Here is a 17988-nt window from a genome sequence, read left to right on the forward strand (position 1 = left end):
TTATTAAACAATGAACAAATTTATTTTCTGTATGGTATCTTGACAAATACATGAGCTTGCCTATTTATATATTTAACATGGAGTGTTTCATTAGGAGTATCAGCATCTGCTTGGTACATATATGACTCCCTCGGGTTCTAATTATCTTCAGTAATTAAAAATTCATATTAAAAGAACTATGAATTCTGTTGACAGCAGCAAATTGATAAACAGTGTTAACTGATACCTGCTTTTGGTTTATTGTAGAATTTAAGTCCCTCCCATTGCTATTATTAATCATTAATGACAACCAGTTACCAATAAACCTTTAGTATGTTTTTGAATGATTGGTGCTTTTGCATCTGGAATAGTAGTCTTAGATGCCAAGTGAAAAATCAAACTGACTTACAGTAACTACTAGACTTTTAATTCTGGAGACGTAAGTAGAAATGATTCTATATGGTCTGTGATACTGAATGTCTACCACTGCAGATGCCTGAAGTAATGGCATTGAGATGTCCATCTATGATATAGTGCAAATTATTTCTAGTCTTTTTAGTGACATTTTCAGCAGGTTGAAAGTAGCAGCTGGCAACTGAAGAACCCATGAAATGCAAGAACACTAGTTAGCTGATTCTCTACCCCTATAGTTACAAACAAGTGTGAGGAATGAAGGTAAACAACCACCACAGCCTTCCTATAAGCCACTAGTATAAGAACCCAGAATTTTCAGTCAAACAGCTGATCCCCATTGAGTACCATACCACTTTAATTACTTTCCTCTATAAACAGTGGGACAGCACTTTTTTAGTTTGAGTTCTGCTCTAGATGCTTCCTAGAACTGTCAATTTATTCAGCTACAACTGATCTGAACTAGCATTTGCGGTACCTAGAAAGATCTGAATTTCATGCATCTTAAGCTCAAGTATAACAGCTGCCTGGTTATTGCATTTATAATCCATAGTTTGCTAGCTTTTAGCAGCGCCCTAGAAAAGGCTTGGTCTATTACAAACTTCAGACCTTCCCTAGAGATTACAGAGGGTCTTGCCTACCGTGAAACTGGACAACATAACGCTTCTTCCACCACAGAATGTAGTTACAACAATCAAAGGTGCTATGTTAATACATTAGCTTTCCTAGTTAGCCTGTTGTATGCTAGTCTATACAAAGTAGAAACTGCTTCACTATCACAAGGCAGTCTCACACTTCTGAATGAACACGGTTAAGTTTCTGCTGTGATTCATTTGAATGTATAAAGCCTGAACCTGCCAACAGGAAAGTCTCACAGCAGAATTCATTAAAAGTTTTAACAAGATCTTTTCATGCTTACCTACAGCAAGACATACACTGTTATGCAAATCTTCTAACAAGTAGTATCTAGCAAACCCCTATGACCTCAAGAGTCTTGGTGATGTCTTTATAGGTTCTTGCAGGCCTAATCATCTTCCTGCACATGCTCCTGACTGAAGTAAGTTGCATGTAGCTAGCAATTAAAAACAACTACATTAATACTGAGTTTATGCACAAGCCACTATAGATGACCTTAGCCATAAAATTTTCTGACACAAAAAATGGTTGTTAATTAGGTAGGAGGAACTGTTTAACTGTGTAGAAATAAGTTCTCTCCTGCCCCATATCATTTCTACAGAGGAAGTAAACCTCCAGTGAACACCACTAATGAAGGGGTTCGGTTTACTTGCTAATGGCTTCCTCAGAATAATACAAAAGCAATTGCTGCCTCATGGTTCAGAGTGAACAGAGGAAGGCAGCACTTGGGCATTCATGTGAGGTAACACAAAACATTAGTTCTTTAATGCAGTTTAGGCTTTTATTCTGTTCTCATGACATGCCTCCTGTCTTCCATGTGTGCTGCTTTGGTAACTGAAATGTTTTGATGAAAACTTTTGATTAGATGTTTTTTACCATGTGGACATGAATACTTTAGTATAGAATACATTTCATACCAAGATGCAAGGACAGTGTTGTTAATTTGTTGAATATTTATTATATATTTTGAAATTGTGCTGCACACTGCTATAATTTACAAGCTACATACAAGGCTGAACCAAGATACAGAATCCACACACAAAGGATTTTTAAGGTAGACACCCAGATTTGAATGTGCTCTACATCTTCTGTATCATCACCTGAAATTTACCTGCAAAGAAAAAGAGTCAGATCAAAATATCAACATTGGTTTTTTTAAAGCAATTTAGCATTAAACTCCAGCTGAACTGCTTTTTTATTTTTTTCTTTAAGTTGATCCATTTCTCACATCACAACAGTTTTGTCAGCTAAATTTAGAATTCATGCAAAGACTGTGGAAAGTTTTTAATCCACCTTAAGCAGCTTGGGTAGTTACAATAGAGTTCTCATTCTTTCTTAATGACTTCTGTAGAGAAAGCTGTTCTGGTTGTTTTTATCTTCACTTGTTCAAATGGCCTTCTGGACATCCATCCTTATTCATCTGATGCTTAAATATAAATGCAACTTTTCTAGTTTTGCTTTCCACTCAGTATCATGGAGGTTCACCTTCTGTCAGTAATTTCTAAATACTAAAGCATTTCGTGACAAGCTGTACCCAGAAGTTCATGACTCCTATGGCCCAGCAGCTTCAAACTAATCCCACCTTGAAAAATGCTTATAGTGATGAAGTCAATAAGAAAAGTTACCAAGTAAGCTAATAATTGAATACTCCAAAAACTACTTACATGCAGGCATTGATGAAACTTCAGCTGTTACAATACTCTTTATTCCCAAATTTGATAGGCCTCCTCTGATTAGTCCACAGGTAAATGCTAAATACTAAACATAAAGTTGCATTTTTAATAAATGTGAAGGTTGAAGCTTGTTCCTAAAGATGAAACTAAGTACTCAAGAACAAGACAGCACTTGAACAACATAAAACTATGGAGGTTCTGTTACTGTGCTCAAGAGACTTCCTCATCTCCAGCAGATGAAAGCTCTGACACATGGTGCAGCAGAGCTCACAATACAGAATTGTCTTGTTAGAGACACTATCTTGAGTAGCTTGTTTCTGTTTCCACTATACCTGTCGGAACTTCATATACTTAAAATTATTATTCCCAAGACGTGGCTAAATTAGCAACTGGTATTAAAGTCAATGAAGGAGAAACAGTCCAAGACAGCATTCTTGCACAGGCCATGTCTTAGAATACAAAGGCCTACAGGTATCTAGAATATATGCTGCAAACCAGAAGAAACATCTTGCCAAACACCAAGAAAAATAAACCCAAGGACTGTAGCCTGCAACTGCGATGACTATGAAGATTAAGAGGCCATAAAATGGAACTGAATGCCCCATTTCTTACATCTGCCTGCACCAAAGTGCTGTATAAGAGTTTCTGCAGAAGCACTGATTTTACTTACCTAAACTCTCACTCAGCATCTACACTCAAAACCATTTTTAATTGGTGGAAGATCTTTCCACATGTTCATATAATCTCAGAAGCTTGTTCTAGGTAACAAATAGCATCTTTCAATTATGTTTTGGAAATTTAAAAAAAAAAAAAAAAGCTTCAGAAGGCATATGTTTTCCAAAGAGAAAGAATTTGTGTGGTGGTGGCAGACCGACTCCTACCATCAAGTAACTCAAACATGATAACAGCAAGTTTTACAGCAACTATGACTATTTCTTGAGCCATAAATCAAATCCAGTGTTCCAAAACAAGGTGCATTTCTAAAAGCTCAGGTTTTGGAGACTGAACTTTGGCTGCCCTTTTGAAGAGTTTGCATCGATCCAGTTACATAAAGTTTTCACTAATAAATCAATGTAATTCAAACTGGTAGATCTCAAAGATAAAACTGAAGGGTACCTTTGGTGCATGTTCTAAATACTGCTTTCCTGCAGACATTTGTGTCAAGAGACGAAATTTATTGTCCTGAAGGACATAAATACCCTATTAAAAAAAAAAAAAAAAGCTTTTTTTAGTTGCATATGCAGTAACATGTAATCAGCATTTTATGTGATTTGATTTGTAGATGCAATATAAATGTTCACAGGTTGAAAAATCTAAAAATGCGATTTTAGATTAAGATATATGTGATTTAAACGGTAGTATTTACTTATATGAAATATCAAAATAAAAGATACTTAATTGTGAGTTTACAACAAACCCCCTACATAATAGTAGGATTAGTTAACCCTAAAAACACATCTGTTTACATTTTTGGAAGAGTCCTTCTGGTGCTCAGAAACAATAGCTCCTTATTAGAAAGTCTTTGTCAATATACCAAATGCATGCTGATTTTTACATTCAAATCTTAATTTTCATTCTTATTCTCAAATTCACTGAGAATTATCTTCTTTAATAGTGATATGGGCAACAACACCCAACAGATGATCAAATTAGAAGTCTGGTATTTTCTATATTACAATTTTGTGCCACAATATGCATTTTAATAAATTACATATGAACACACAGTATAGCTTCTTCTACACCTGTTATTTTAATTTCTTTGTTAATGACTGTGCTACCTTGGAACTTCATAACCCTTCAACTTAGATTAAGGCTGCATATGCAATTGAGACCTAAGCTAAATACTGCAGCTTTCTTTGAATTCAAAACCAGATTTCTAAGGTAATCATTATCTTAAAGTTATTACTTGGTAAACTGCTCACTGAAAAATAAAACCTATTTTACTTGGCACAATCCTTGTACAAATTCTCATGTTTCAATTTTGATATAATGGGAAAATGGCCATAAGAAAGTCATTCAAAAGGAAGACTGTTTTACTCTAGCAAAATTATTTTAATCTTGCTGCAAGAATTGTGGCTGTTGATGCAGGAAAGGACATAGATACAATGCAATGTCACCAACATGTAAATTTGGGAACTTTTCCACCGTTCCTTTTATAAGTTGAGTGCAACTGCTGAAAGCCCTAACTACTCCTCAAAATGAAAACCAAACATACTTCAAGGCAGCCATTCTGTTTAAATACATGTTAAGACAGCAATATCACTTTCTCAAACTAGTTTTCTACTAAAATTTATTGGGAAATAACATTAAAAAGTTCCTGTTTAAGTGTTAATCAATTGTAACCATTACTCTCCTGTGAGTTTGTAACTCTGCAGCACAGCATAGGAAATTCAAAGCATTTAGTCTTTCCAAACAGGGTGGCAATAAAGACAACACAAGCAATTACTAACTTGTGTTCTGAAGCTACATGGTAAGATGAACCTTAAAAACATACTTTTAAAACAGTGAACATTTTGGGTTTCTTATAATTCTAGACTTAAGGAAAACAAAAATGTGCTACTAGCTCAAAACTCTTACTGATTCTGCAAGTTAAATCTTACTCTACAGCATTAGTACCTGATGATTAGTCCTTAGGTTATCTATTTGTTTTCTGAATACAGTTGTCCAAAAATCTTTGCAAATGAACTTCATAATATCTAGTTCATCCTTGAATCTGGCAGTATCTTTTGTAAACCTAAGAGATAAGCGAGAAATATATCAATAAGGAAGGTATGCACAACTTGACCAATTAAACAGGAAAAAATGGTACTATGCACATTATTTTTGAGGCCATTATAGAAATTAGTTTTTCAGCATGTTGTGCCATCACTTTGTATTCCTCAACTATTTTAATTTAAGAGCGAGTGTTAATACCTGCAACATGACAGCAGAATAAATGTTTTAATTATATGACTAGTAAAGAGTTGAAGTACAGAAAGATGCAAAGCACTGCATCAGTTTTATCTTCAACTAAACGTCTAAATGGAAGATAAAAAGATCACCTACTGCTTCAAAGGAGTCCTTCAAATGTGCTTTTTTGCACTATCGCAGAGGAACAAACATGTGAAACTTGTTCCCATTTCCCAAAAAGGGATCTCTAGCTTATTTCAGAATTCTCTCCCTTTATCCTCCTTAAGGGTCTTTACCTGACACTAAAGCACCACTCTGTAAAATGAAAGCATGATTTCAGAAGCTCAGAGTCTCCACACCACCTCTGAAGGAGGGTGCTGAAGTTGGATGTGCATCCCCAAAGCGCCTGGGGAAACAAGGAGGCAACGTGCTTGGTTTCAAAGTTCCAATGACTCAGAGTGTTTTCGAGAAACACAGTAGCCAATCGCAAAATTACATTTATGAAGAAGAAAACTATGAAACATCCCAGAAATAGGAAACATACCAAAGTAGGTCTACAAAAACTGCAACTAAAAGGGATTGTAAGCATTAACAGTAACCATACACTTTGACTCCGTTTTCATGACAGGAAGCGCTGCAAAAATACATACTCCAAAACTTCCCTGTGGTATTCAAACACAGGTCCCCGCAAGAATGAGATGCCAAAAGACAGGATGGCAGGTCTAGTAAGAGGAGCACACCCGCATCATAGCCCTCTGTCCGCTTAGGGGAGCCGGCAGCTTTCCACCGAGCTGGCGAACCCTGCCCGGACCCAGCAGACCGGGAAGAAAGGGGCAGGGGCTCCCGCACCGTAACCCCCCAGAAGACAACAGCGCCCGCTGGCGGGGGAGCAGGAAGAGGGGCACTGCAAGGGGCCGGCCGCGGCGAGGACTCACCTCTCGATCAGCCCCTGCCCGACACGGAAGCCCATGCTCTCTAGCTTAGTGGTGCAGCGGCCGTTCTCCTGCAAGAGACAAGGCGCCGCCGTAGCGTTAGCCGCGGCCGCTACCGGGCGGCTCCCCGGGCGGCCCTTGTCCCACTCACCCCTTCACCCTGCTCGGCGGCGCGGTACAGCCCCGCCACCATCTCGTTGTGCAGCAGCAGGAAGAGCGCCTCGTCAGCCATCTCCGCTCCGCAGCGGAGCCCCCCGCCCGACGCCGCCTCAACGGCCAGCTGCCGCCAGAGCCGGTACTGCCGCCGTCGCCGCACCGCCCCTTCCGGCTGCACAGCGCGGCCGGCTGAAGAGGGGCAGCACAGAGGCAACGGGCGGGATGGCACTCCCGGACGGGGAGCCGCTTGGCGTTCCCACCCGCCGCCGGCTGAAGGCTCTCCTGGGGCAGAAAACGGGCGTTTACGTATCGGTTTCCCGAGCCCGCTGCCTGGGGCGGAGGCGCGAACCGAGACTCCACAAGCGAGTGCCCTGACGGGGACTGAACCGGGGCGGGGGGGCAAACTCGTCTCTTCCCTGCGGAGCTGCCCCTTCCCGCCTCACTTCTGAAACCGGGAGGGACAGACGGGCGTGGGGGTTTACTGCCTTCAGAACGTCACTCGCTCATTCGCCTTCCCGCCGCTGCACGGAAAGGCACCGGCCGCCTCAGGGGAGAAGCGCAGCGAGACACCGGGGACAACGCCCGGAGACGGGGTCCTACAGCCGCTGAGCGGAGAGCTGGCTGGAGAGGCCCGTACCGCGCAGCCACGGGAGACGGGATGGGTGGCAGCGCCCAAGTCGCTGCTCCCGGGCCCGCAAGACACCGGACAGCCCGCCGGCTTTGCGTAACGCCGTCGCCTATTGGCTCCCCTGGCACGGCGGCGACTGTAGCAGGGCGGTGATTGGCCCCTATCTAAACCGCCCGCGTGCTAGCTCGTCGGCCCCATAGCGGGTGGAAAAGTAGGATGTGTCCCAGGTGGGTGAGGATAAAAGTCCTCGAAGTGGCTCTCTGATTGGGCTGCAGGCAAATGACGAGTGTGAATGCTCATTAGCTCCGAGCGACGTCACTCCGGCGGCACCTGTGGTGATTCGCGGAGATGGCAGGCAAATGTTTTCGCTAATTGGCAGGCTGGGGTGCCGGTCTGCTTCTGGCCCCCGTGATTGGTGAACGCCATGGGGAGCATTTTCCACGGGACGTGCCCTTTCCTCTGGTGCCCGATTATTGGCTATCGGAGGACAGCTGCTGAGCGGCCATTGGCTGCGGCGTCCTGGCCCGCGGCTGCCGGAGTGGTGGGCCTCCCGGCGGGCTGCGCGTGGGCGGAGCCTCTCCTCTTGCTACCCAGCGGTGCCTTGCGCTCGGCCCCGTGTAGGCCGCGCGGCAGGCGGGATGGCGGTTGCGGTGCGCGCGCTTCAGGAGCAGCTGGAGAAGGCCAAGGAGAGCCTCAGGCACGTCGACGAGAACATCCGCAAGCTCACGGGCAGGGACCCCAATGATGTGAGGTGAGGTGAGGCGGGCCGGGGGACGAGATACGGCCAGGCTAGGCCGGGACAGGGGCTGAGGCGAGGGAGCCGTGGGGCGCCCTACTGGTGTCCCGGAGAGTGGGGGAGGCGTGCGGGGGGGCTGTGACGAGGAGCTGCCCGCACACTCCGCCAGACCCCCGCGCCCTGCTCCGGGCCACCCCCCCTTGTCCGGCGCAGCATACGGGGGGGCTGGCGTGGCGGGGACGTAAGCTGTGGGGGGAACGGTGATGGCCTTGGGCACTTCTGGCTGGGCGAGCTGCAGCGCCCCGAAGAGGCGCCTTGCGGCGCGGCGTGGCAGGGGGACCGGGTAGGTACCGCTAACAGCGCCCGCTGTCTCTTGCAGGCCCCCTCAAAACAGACTCTTAGCCATCACAGGCCCTGGTGGAGGTAGGGGGCGTGGGAGCTTATTGCTAAGGTAAGGAACTGCACAAATACGCGGTGGGGTTTGTGCCACCCTTTGCCCTGGCATTGCTTTGCTGTCCTTGCACTGGGTTGTTCTGTGTTTCTCCTCTTATCCCGTTGCATAGTATACTGCTGTTTCAGTGAGCAGGCACCAAAGCGGGCCACCGGGGCATTTGGGGTTATATGTCGCCACCTGTAATGTAAAGTACCTTCTTACTCTGAATTATAACAAATTTTAACTAATGGTTTTCCCTAATGCTTTCAGCTGTTAGCCTGAAATATAATGGGAAACATGAAAGTTAAGGGAGGTGTTATGTGGTTTCTGGGACCTTGTCTCTTTAAAATCGTTCAAAATCAGTCTCTCAGTAATTAAGAAACTGGTAACTGTTCCAGGGAGAATAGTAAGAATTGAAGTTGACAGGAATTTTAAAACACTTGTAGGTAAACCCAGTAGTGGGGGGGGGGGCAGGTATAATATGTTATTTTATTTCCTTTTTTTCTCCTTTCTCCCAAGTAGAATGGAAAGGCCAACTTTTGTTCAGTAGTTCTTCCTTAATGGAGTATATAGTGGATAGTTTTGTTGAATTTCAATATTAAACTGCTGGTTAAGGCTCATTACATCTTAAATTATTGCAAATATGAACACTTGAACATCATAGAGCTCCTTGTTCTCATGTAGCTACTCGATTAAGTGAGTGCAGAAATTCAAGTTTAAATTAGTTGGTCCCCAAGCAGTATGTTAAAACGCTTTATTGCAGTAGTAACAGTGAATGATGATACAGCTGAGTATTTATTGTTATATCACAACCATAAAGCCAAAATACAGTTTGATTATGCAGGCTTAAGGTGAGCCTGAAGTTAGCCAAACTTGTTCTGAGATCACAAGTATTTTCTATTTAGGCGTGGATTCTCGGATAGTGGAGGAGGACCCCCAGCCAAACAGAGGGATCTTGAAGGGGCAACCAGTAGGTGGGTGTGAAACTGATACAGAGAACTTGCTTTATCAGGATGAGAATTTATAATAGTAGATTTAAAATACTTAGATTCAGTAACTGTTAATAAGTGATGACTTTCACTGTCTTCTTTAGAGATTATGTATTCAAGAGTTAAATCTGGATTATGGTAATTGTGATGAAATCTTTTTTTCATACTTTATAGCAATGTAAAGATTATAGGAATAACAAAAAGATACAGCAATACAAAGATTCTTGAAATTTTCTTTTTTACTTTGTGTACAGTTGGCTATATAAAATTGTGCTTTGTAGTTCAGATTTGTTTTACAGTAAACACGAATTATGACTGAGATCTCCCATTCAATAAATTGAATGCGTACAGTGTGACCATAGACTCAGATTTTGAGCATTCACATCTGGGTGCAGATCAGATGTGACTGATTACAGTGAGCTTCATTCTATGGCCACTTCAGTGCAGTGGTAGTTCTTGACTAAAGCAAGCTTTTGAAAAATTCAAAACTTTTGAATTTTTGAGTTAATGCAAAATGAATACTGTAAGCAGCTCTACCAGTAGTATAAAGTTCTGTGCCACAAAGCTGAGCATGAAAGCTGAAAATAACTTTTATTTAATACACTGTGTAGTTGTTCTTTATTAAAGACTCGGTTCATCCAAATTCTCAGGTTGTAAGTGCTCTGCCCCCGTTCTGTATGTATTTGGCTGCGTAACATAAATATTATTTCCATTTGAAAAATCATACCAACCTTTATATCTTGATACATTTAAATTTGTCTCATGATCCCCTTATACCAGTAGCCATTTTAGAGATTTAGAAAAATAAAAACATCAAAACCAAGAAATAGTTTCCAAAAGTATCTTAAAAAGTCAAGCATGGTAGTGATGCGGGCTCTTCTGCCTTCCTTTATTGTGCAAGTTGTGTTAAAACTTGAACTGTGTTCTCTCACTGATTTTTGCCAACAGTAGATTCTGTCTGTAAAATGCTACTTACTGGTCATGAGAACAGTTGGGAGAATTTTGCTGGAAATGTTGGTTCTTCTGTCTAGATATGCTGTCTTGTATTTTTCTCATGTTAGAACAGATGCTGTCCTAAATATATGTTCTTTAGTGACCACTAATGTTTTTTCTTAGGCTGGGTGGAGAACGTCGGACAAGAAGAGAATCACGCCAAGAAAGCGACGCAGAGGATGACGATATTAAAAAGGTAATTCATGGTAAATGGAGCTGTGCAGGAAGCAACGTACTTTTCTGAAGCAGTAATGAAGTAATTTATTTTAATTTGTTGTAGCCAGCGTTGCCATCTTCTGTTGTTGCTACCTCCAAAGAGCGAACACGTCGAGACCTTATACAAGATCAAAATATGGATGAGAAGGGAAAACAGAGGTATGCAGAAATCTCTTTTAAGCACCAACATAGTACTTCTCTATGCTAGCGTAAGAAGTAGTTTTACATTTTAGAAGTATTGTGCATATGCTGCTATGTATCAGAGATGATGCTGGAGATGTACCATAGTGGTATAAAATTGATTTTAATTTTTATTTTTTTTTTAAATACTCTCTCAAAATACTTCAGAGCAGTAGCAACACATTGTTCACATAACTGACAGTGGTTCTACTTCTTAGGCCACCTACAGGAATAGGTTTGCTAGTGCTATTGCCAGTGATCATCCTTGAGTAAGGCAGAAATACATATAGCTTCAGTAGTTATTTAACATTTTGGATTGTTACAGCTGTCTTGGTACATCATTTATTTTGTTGTTTGAAGGAGGCTTTTCTTTTGTTTGTTTTTTTGTTTTGTTGGGTTGCAGTTTATTGGCTTTTTAAAGGAGTAGTTCCAAGTTCCACCATATTTTTTTTCCTATTAGTTTCAGACTCGTTGCGTATACAGTCTAACTGTCCTTTTGCCTGCTTTTTAGATTCCTTCTACATGTATCTTTCTCCCTCTCTCCCCCCATATTTTATTTGTGTCAGGGTAGCTCCTGAAAATTCTTGCTGAAGTGCAGCTCTATTGAAAAGAGGTGTTGGAAAAGCAAACTTGCAACTCTGTCTGACCTCTTAGATTCTGTCTGCTTCAGTCTGCAACTCTGCTGGTGCAATAATAACCCATACCTCAAATAAGTAGAAGGATAAGAACTTGAATAAGGAACTTACTAGCTTCTCTGATAATGCCCACAGGTCAGTTAGCACAGAAAAGTCACTTTACTTGCTTTGTTTATAGTTGCAACATCGCTAGCAGACTGCTGTTACTTCCATCACCAATTTCCAACTTTCCTGACAGAAGGAATTTCAGAGATCTTAGTGGACTTCCTAGAGATTCACGTGCTAAAAGTTTGTTCCCTCAGAATCGTAGTTGTACTGTTTTGCCCTTCAGGAGTCTCTTGGGGAGATGAGAAAACCAGTGTTGGTCTCTATATGACTTGTGGTATAAAGACGTTCTTTAAGAGGACAGCATCCATTGGACTCTTTTTGCTCAGTGTCTTCTGGGATGTCACTCATATAGAGTTACCCTTTGAGTAAAGTAATCTCTGGGTCTCAAATCTTCATTTGTTTCTATTTCTACTGTTTAATATACAAGTACCTTTACCTTTCCATGTCAGGTTTGTGCCACTGTAGTAGAGTAGTAAAGAGAGTAGCATTTGCTTTCTTAAATGAGAAATCTCAAGGCAAATAAGAGTCTGCCTCTTGCAGTAAAGAAAGACAAGATGAAGTGCAAGCAATTAGTTCTTGTTCAGAAGAAGGGAACTCCTTGAAGAACTGGATGAGAGCAGTTCAGGTTTCATCCCACAGTGCAGTGTCTTGTGGAAGATACTGTTAGGCAGACTGTGACAGATAAACTTTAACTCCCCTTTGGCTCCATTTCTCTTTAATCCTCTGAGCGAGGTGGGTGAATATGTTTTTTCAGAAAGCCCAGTGACCTTCCAGTTCACTGCCTTATTGATGGCTCACACTGTGTTTAATCAAGCTGTGCTTCAGTACTCTCTGCTTTTGAATTTTTAAAAATTTTTACATTTCCTTAGTGTCATTATTTCCAGATGTAAAATGTGCAAGCTTAAAATTTTTCCAGTGCTATCTGTGCGGTGTTATGGATAAGAGCTGTGTCTTACTCTTAAGCAGAATATGATATGTCACTGTAAATTATATCCTTGACTGTTGGCACAGTCAATATGTGTTCTATTGCTACTGGCATAGAGTAATACTGAGCCTTTAAAAATAAATGTCTTTGAGGTAGGAAGTTTCTCTGATTTGTATGGAAATAAAAATCTTGGGACTTGGACTGAATCTCGACTTTTTTTTTTTTTTTAATTCAGGAATCGACGTATATTTGGCTTGTTGATGGGCACTCTTCAAAAATTTAAACAGGAGTCCACAGTTGCTACTGAAAGGGTATTTATTTCTAGTTTTGTCAGATTGTAAATAATCAAGCAAAACTCTGTGGTTAAGCTGATTCATATAGGAATGAAAATTCCTCAGGCTGCAGGTGCAACAAATTGGTAAAAGTGCATATAGGTTTTGGTTTGGTTTGGTTTAGTTTAGTGTAATGGGGGTGGGAGGCAGGAAAGGGTCACTAACAATTTCATTACTTCACAGCACTTTTTCTGACCATTGCAGAAATGAAAAAGCAAGGTTTTGCTGATTGTTTTAATTGCTGTCCATATTGAAAACACAAAGTGCGTTATCTTTTTGTTTTACTTACTTGGGGATTGTTTCAAAGTAAATGGAATTTAATCAGGTTAACTATTTAATAGGCCATAGGATACTTCTGTAAGTGACAGTGATTCAGTATTGCTGAAGCAGTGCCCACCCTGATGCATTCCAGATGTTTAAATTATAACCAATCAAGTATACAGACATATGTGGTTGTATCTTGCTATCTGTTTGACTACAGATGGCTTCCCCCACTGAGTGTGGATAACAAGAATACCCACTTCTAATGAACGGACATGTAATTGTACTGAAGTGAAGGCTTTGCTTAGTCTAGTGGCAATTTTGAAGAACTTGCGTATAGCATGGTGGTAACTTTATTCCTAGTGTGTCCTTTTAAATTGTGAAGGGTACAGTATTTGTTTACACTTGCCCTAAATGGGTTATTCAGTTGATACAAACCTTTAGATTAAAAACAGTGTTTGGAAGTTCTACTTTCAGCAGTCTGGTGGAAGCAGATACAAAGTCCTTAAAACCTTTTCTGTGTAGTGTTAGTATATCTGGCTTGCAGTGCTGGTATTGATTACTTTCAGATGTGGTATTTTGATATCCTCCTGTTTTATCTATCTTGTGATGTAGCACATGAGAAAAGACCAGAGTTCTCTGTTGCCTGCTTGCCTTTAGAACAAGAAAATACTGATGAGGATGGTCTAGAAACTGAGTCCTTATCTAATTTATAGTAGTATGTATTTGCATAAAGAGATTTTGAGGAGTTACTGCTTTTTGCAACATTTTTCTGAGAATTTGTGTAGACAGTGTTCTCTTCATACATAAAAAGCTGCTATAAATCAAAGTAGAGGCCTGAGAAGTGTTACAACATAGCTATTTAGTTGTTCAGGCGCTAAAATGTGTTCTTTATTAGACAACTATTGTACAATCTGAGCATATGGCTGTGTAGGACATACAAACAGGGCATTCCTGGATTATAGTAGTATATCTAATTAGCAATTAATATACTGGAAGTATTTGCAATGTAATTTGTTTTGTTGGTCACAAACACCAGTCTGCAGTACTTCATTTGTGTCTGGGCAAGTTGACTTTTTCCCCTCCAAGTGGAATACAGGAAATCTATTTCTCTCTTTTTTGCCATTGGAGGGGGGGGGGGGGGAAACATGTTGAAGCTTGTACTGAAAATTCAAATCCAAACTGAATGATAAAAAATCAGACAGAAATAGGGCCCTGTAATTTTATAGTTAACCCACAAAAAATGAGGTGCCAGCAAGCACTGACACTATTTTCTTCCATTATTTGTAGTTTAGGAGATGCTTCTTAATGGGTCTTTAGGAATGCCTTTAATGGTGTAAATAAAAATTTTAAGTGGCCCAAACTAGAATGCTTTCTTGATTTAGAAAAAATATTTAAGATATTTCTTTGTCTATCTTAGCAAAAGAGACGCCAAGAAATTGAACAAAAACTTGAAGTGCAGGCAGAGGAAGAAAGAAAGCAAGTTGAAAATGAAAGGCGAGAACTGTTTGAAGAAAGACGTGCTAAACAGACAGAGCTGCGGTTACTGGAGCAAAAAGTTGAGCTTGCCCAGTTGGTGAGTTTTAGCTTTGCTCGTGATCTTTCTCCTGTTTAAACTGTTCTTGTATATTTTAGGGTTATTTTCTTTCATTTCTCAGCAAGAAGAATGGAATGAACATAATGCCAAAATAATTAAATACATAAGAACAAAGACAAAACCCCACTTATTCTACATACCTGGCAGAATGTGTCCTGCTACGCAGAAGTTGATGGAAGATTCACAGAAAAAGATGAATGGTAAGTGGCCTTTGTGATACAAAGGCCCTTCTTCTTGCCTCCCTTTGTTTGCTGTATAAATTTCTTTTAAGCTTGTGCTGAAATACATACATTTCAGGACAAACTGTTCTTGCATAGGTGTTCATCATAAGTGAACATGACTCTTTCAGTGACTTTTGTCGGATGTGCTTTGATTCTTTCAAGAGAAGTCAAAAGGGGTATATGCGTGATCACAGAGAATACGTTTAAAACAGTTCTTTCTGTTAATTAGCTTTATTACACAGATGTGTACCAGTGCAGCAACTTAAGTTTTGAAAAAGCAGATTCTATGGATTGAAGACCTGAGAAAATGCAGGATTTTACTAAGGATATGAGAAGCATTTTCTTAAGCACAGCACTAAACTTTATAGTAATTTTTTTTTTGCCTTAATGTGTCTTCATTTCTGTTTCGCAGGATGACTATGTTTTTTCTTTTGGAAAACAATTTAAAATACTCCGGTTGATGGTAGTCTTACTGTTCCTTTTTATCAAACTGAGAATGTATTTGGTGGTTTGGGTTGGGTTGGGTTTTTTTATTATTTTGTTAAGGAGCTGCTTCATCATGTGGGGTTGGGGTATAAGAGAAGCTAGCTCTCTCGTCTGAGTATTTACATCATTTAAGCTTTCTTAATACCTAATGAGCTTTTTGCTGATTCTTACTGTCTTTTGTTTACCTTAGGAAGTATAACCTTGTTAATAAATAAATACCAGGAAATTAAGTTATTATTTTGATATACTTTTGGCTGGATTTTTGATGTAAGCGAAGTCAAAAATTCTTTTTGTTAGCTTAGATTTAGGGCTTTACTGTTCTGATGCTCAGCTGAGCTATCACTATTCCCTTCGCTTTGTTTTCTTAATGTAACTAGCAATCTTTTTCATTATGCATGAATGGCTTGCTAATTCAGAATGAGTAAAGATGCAGTACTTATAAGTGAAAACAATTTGATAACTTACTAGCTTATAGTTAAGGGGAACATAGACTTCAGTGTCTATACATTATCTGAAACTACTATTTATGCCTTTGTTCCCTAGCACTCTTTGAAAGCAGGCGAAATGAATTTGCGGAGCAGATTAACAAAATGGAAGCCAGGCCCAGAAGACAGTCTGTGAAGGAAAAAGAACAGCAGGAGGTGCAGAATGAAGAAAAGAAGCAAGAACAGAACAAGGAGCAGGAGGAGGGTAAGATGCCTCAGCAGGTGGAAGAGTTGGAGACAGGTAATCAGCACAATGATGTAGAAATGGAAGAGGTAGGGGAGGAGAAGGGAAAAACAGGTTCAGGGCATAGTGATGCAGAGAAGGAACAGGAAGAGGATGAACAGAAACATGAAATGGAGATTAAGGTAGGAGAGGCTACTGAGGTGAGGGAGAATGACAAGCAACAGGATGGTCAGCATGAAGAGGTCACAGTTGTAAAAGAGGAAAGTGAAAACATTCAGCCAGTGGATAATGAGCAGGATGTGGCTGAAATGAATGATGCAGGTGGTATAGAAGCTGTAGAAAATGAAAATGGCAAGGAAGTGGAACCAGAAACAGAGTGTGATGCTCAGCCAGAAAAAGGGTGTAACGTGCCTTCTCCCAGGATGGAGAAAGGTACCAAACCAGAAATTGAAGCTGAACCTGAAGAAAAACAAGAGAAGGCACCTGAAGGTCAGCTAGAACCTGTGGCTGAGCCTCTGTCTCAGCCACAGTCTGTGCCACTGTCACAGTCACCTCAGTTGTCTCAGTCCACTCAGGATACAGAGCCCCAGGCAGACAAGGATGAAAATGCTGTGGTGTCTGTAAAGGTAGTTGAGGCACAGACAGAGCAGAATCAGACACCCAGTGTAGAAATTAAGAGTAAGACGAGGAGTAGAAGCAGGGGTAGGGCAGGGAACAAAACTGGTAAGACTCATAGCCATAGTAGCAGCAGCAGTAGCAGTAGTAGTACTTCAAGCAGTACTAGTAGTGGAAGTAGTTCCAGCACTGGCAGCACTAGCAGCCGGAGTAGTTCCACCAGCAGCAGCACTACAAGTGGAAGTACTAGCAGGGACAGTAGCAGCAGTAGCTCTAGCAGTAGTGGAAGTAGAAGTCGTAGCCGAGGAAGAGGGCATAACAGAGATAGAAAACGCAGAAGGAGCACAGACAGAAAGCGGAGGGATGCTTCAGGAGTAGACAGAAGTCACAAGTCTTCAAAAGGTGGGAATAGAGATACCAAAAGCTCAAAGGATAAAAGTTCAAGATCTGACAGAAAGAGATCCATATCAGAAAGTAGTCGGTCAGGGAAGAGAACTTCACGGAGTGAAAGAGATCGTAAATCAGACAGGAAAGACAAAAGGCGTTAACAGAAGAGACCAAGCTTCCTTAGTGTAATCTTTGCAGCGGAAGATTATTTGAATGAAAGGATTCCTTGTAAGGAGGAGGAGAAGGCTGCCTTAAGAATTGCATGCTGTAAAAAATCTTTTGGAAAACAAATGCAGACTGTTTATCAGGCATTCTTGTACTTTTTACATAATTTTGTAAAAGGTTACTTACCAAAACATTGTGAAGTTCCTGAAAATGTAAAAATAAAGGATTAACACTCCTTTGCATCTTTTTTTAAATATCCTGTACTCATTAAGGTCCTCTGTATATTTTAATAGGCAAATCTTTAAGTAGGTGCGATCGCTTCTGTATCATACAACTTTTTTTTTGTAGAAATAAATGTGCATTTTAAATAAATTGAAATGTCCTGTTGACAATTAAATTCCCCCTTTAGATCATATGTAGGGAGGCAATATTGCAGGAAATGTAAAATTTTGCTTTTCCCTTCTATTTGTTGTGAGACTGGGCATCTTAAGACCCAGTAAAGGGAGCAATCTCTCCAGTGCTGGGTAGGAAGGGAAAATAATTGATTTGAATCTATACTTTTTTGTTGTGTAATCACAAGCTCTTGCTCAATTCCGTCTTCCACTTTTATAAAACTTTTTCCTATCCATAGGCAAGCAGTGATTAGATGAGAATGTTAACATTGCCAAGATAGCTCAAGTCAGTCTGGAATACCATTCTTATCTGCCATCTGCAGGTGCTTTGGTAGTATGTACAT

General features: G+C 40.7%; 2 protein-coding genes across 2 annotated transcripts; one reads left to right on the forward strand and one right to left on the reverse strand.

The window, feature by feature from the left end:
* Positions 1-1961: 1961 nt before the first annotated feature.
* TRAPPC6B (trafficking protein particle complex subunit 6B) lies at positions 1962-7085 on the reverse strand. Its single transcript, XM_062624080.1, has 6 exons — positions 6672-7085; positions 6524-6591; positions 5316-5433; positions 3816-3899; positions 2691-2784; positions 1962-2137 (listed from the first exon to the last, which is right to left on the reverse strand). Exons 1-6 carry the CDS (start codon positions 6750-6752, stop codon positions 2106-2108), a joined length of 477 nt encoding a protein of 158 aa, XP_062480064.1. The 5' UTR covers positions 6753-7085; the 3' UTR covers positions 1962-2105.
* Positions 7086-7848: 763 nt separating this feature from the next.
* On the forward strand, positions 7849-17624 carry PNN (pinin, desmosome associated protein). The gene is made up of 9 exons (XM_062623982.1): positions 7849-8055; positions 8420-8491; positions 9379-9447; positions 10579-10651; positions 10736-10830; positions 12755-12830; positions 14533-14688; positions 14771-14909; positions 15960-17624. The coding sequence occupies exons 1-9, from the start codon at positions 7943-7945 to the stop codon at positions 17246-17248; spliced, it is 2082 nt and encodes a 693-aa protein (XP_062479966.1). The 5' UTR covers positions 7849-7942; the 3' UTR covers positions 17249-17624.
* The last annotated feature ends 364 nt before the right edge of the window (positions 17625-17988 follow it).

The sequence above is a fragment of the Pezoporus occidentalis genome, unplaced genomic scaffold (assembly GCF_034315485.1).
Source record: "Pezoporus occidentalis ecotype Australia unplaced genomic scaffold, CSIRO_AGI_Poc_V1 ctg108, whole genome shotgun sequence".
In the NCBI taxonomy this organism is placed as follows: domain Eukaryota; kingdom Metazoa; phylum Chordata; class Aves; order Psittaciformes; family Psittacidae; genus Pezoporus; species Pezoporus occidentalis.

Excerpts from the sequence above, each read along its gene's own strand:
- TRAPPC6B (XM_062624080.1), bottom strand. The coding sequence starts at position 6,752 with ATGGCTGACGAGGCGCTCTTCCTGCTGCTGCACAACGAGATGGTGGCG. Across the intron at positions 5,434-6,523 it reads GGGCAGGGGCTGATCGAGAG|GTTTACAAAAGATACTGCCA; the intron begins GTGAGTCCTCGC and ends CTTATCTCTTAG. Across the intron at positions 3,900-5,315 it reads ACCTAAGGACTAATCATCAG|GGTATTTATGTCCTTCAGGA; the intron begins GTACTAATGCTG and ends TTTTTTTAATAG.
- PNN (XM_062623982.1), top strand. The coding sequence starts at position 7,943 with ATGGCGGTTGCGGTGCGCGCGCTTCAGGAGCAGCTGGAGAAGGCCAAG. Across the intron at positions 8,056-8,419 it reads AGGGACCCCAATGATGTGAG|GCCCCCTCAAAACAGACTCT; the intron begins GTGAGGTGAGGC and ends TGTCTCTTGCAG. Across the intron at positions 14,910-15,959 it reads TTCACAGAAAAAGATGAATG|CACTCTTTGAAAGCAGGCGA; the intron begins GTAAGTGGCCTT and ends TTTGTTCCCTAG.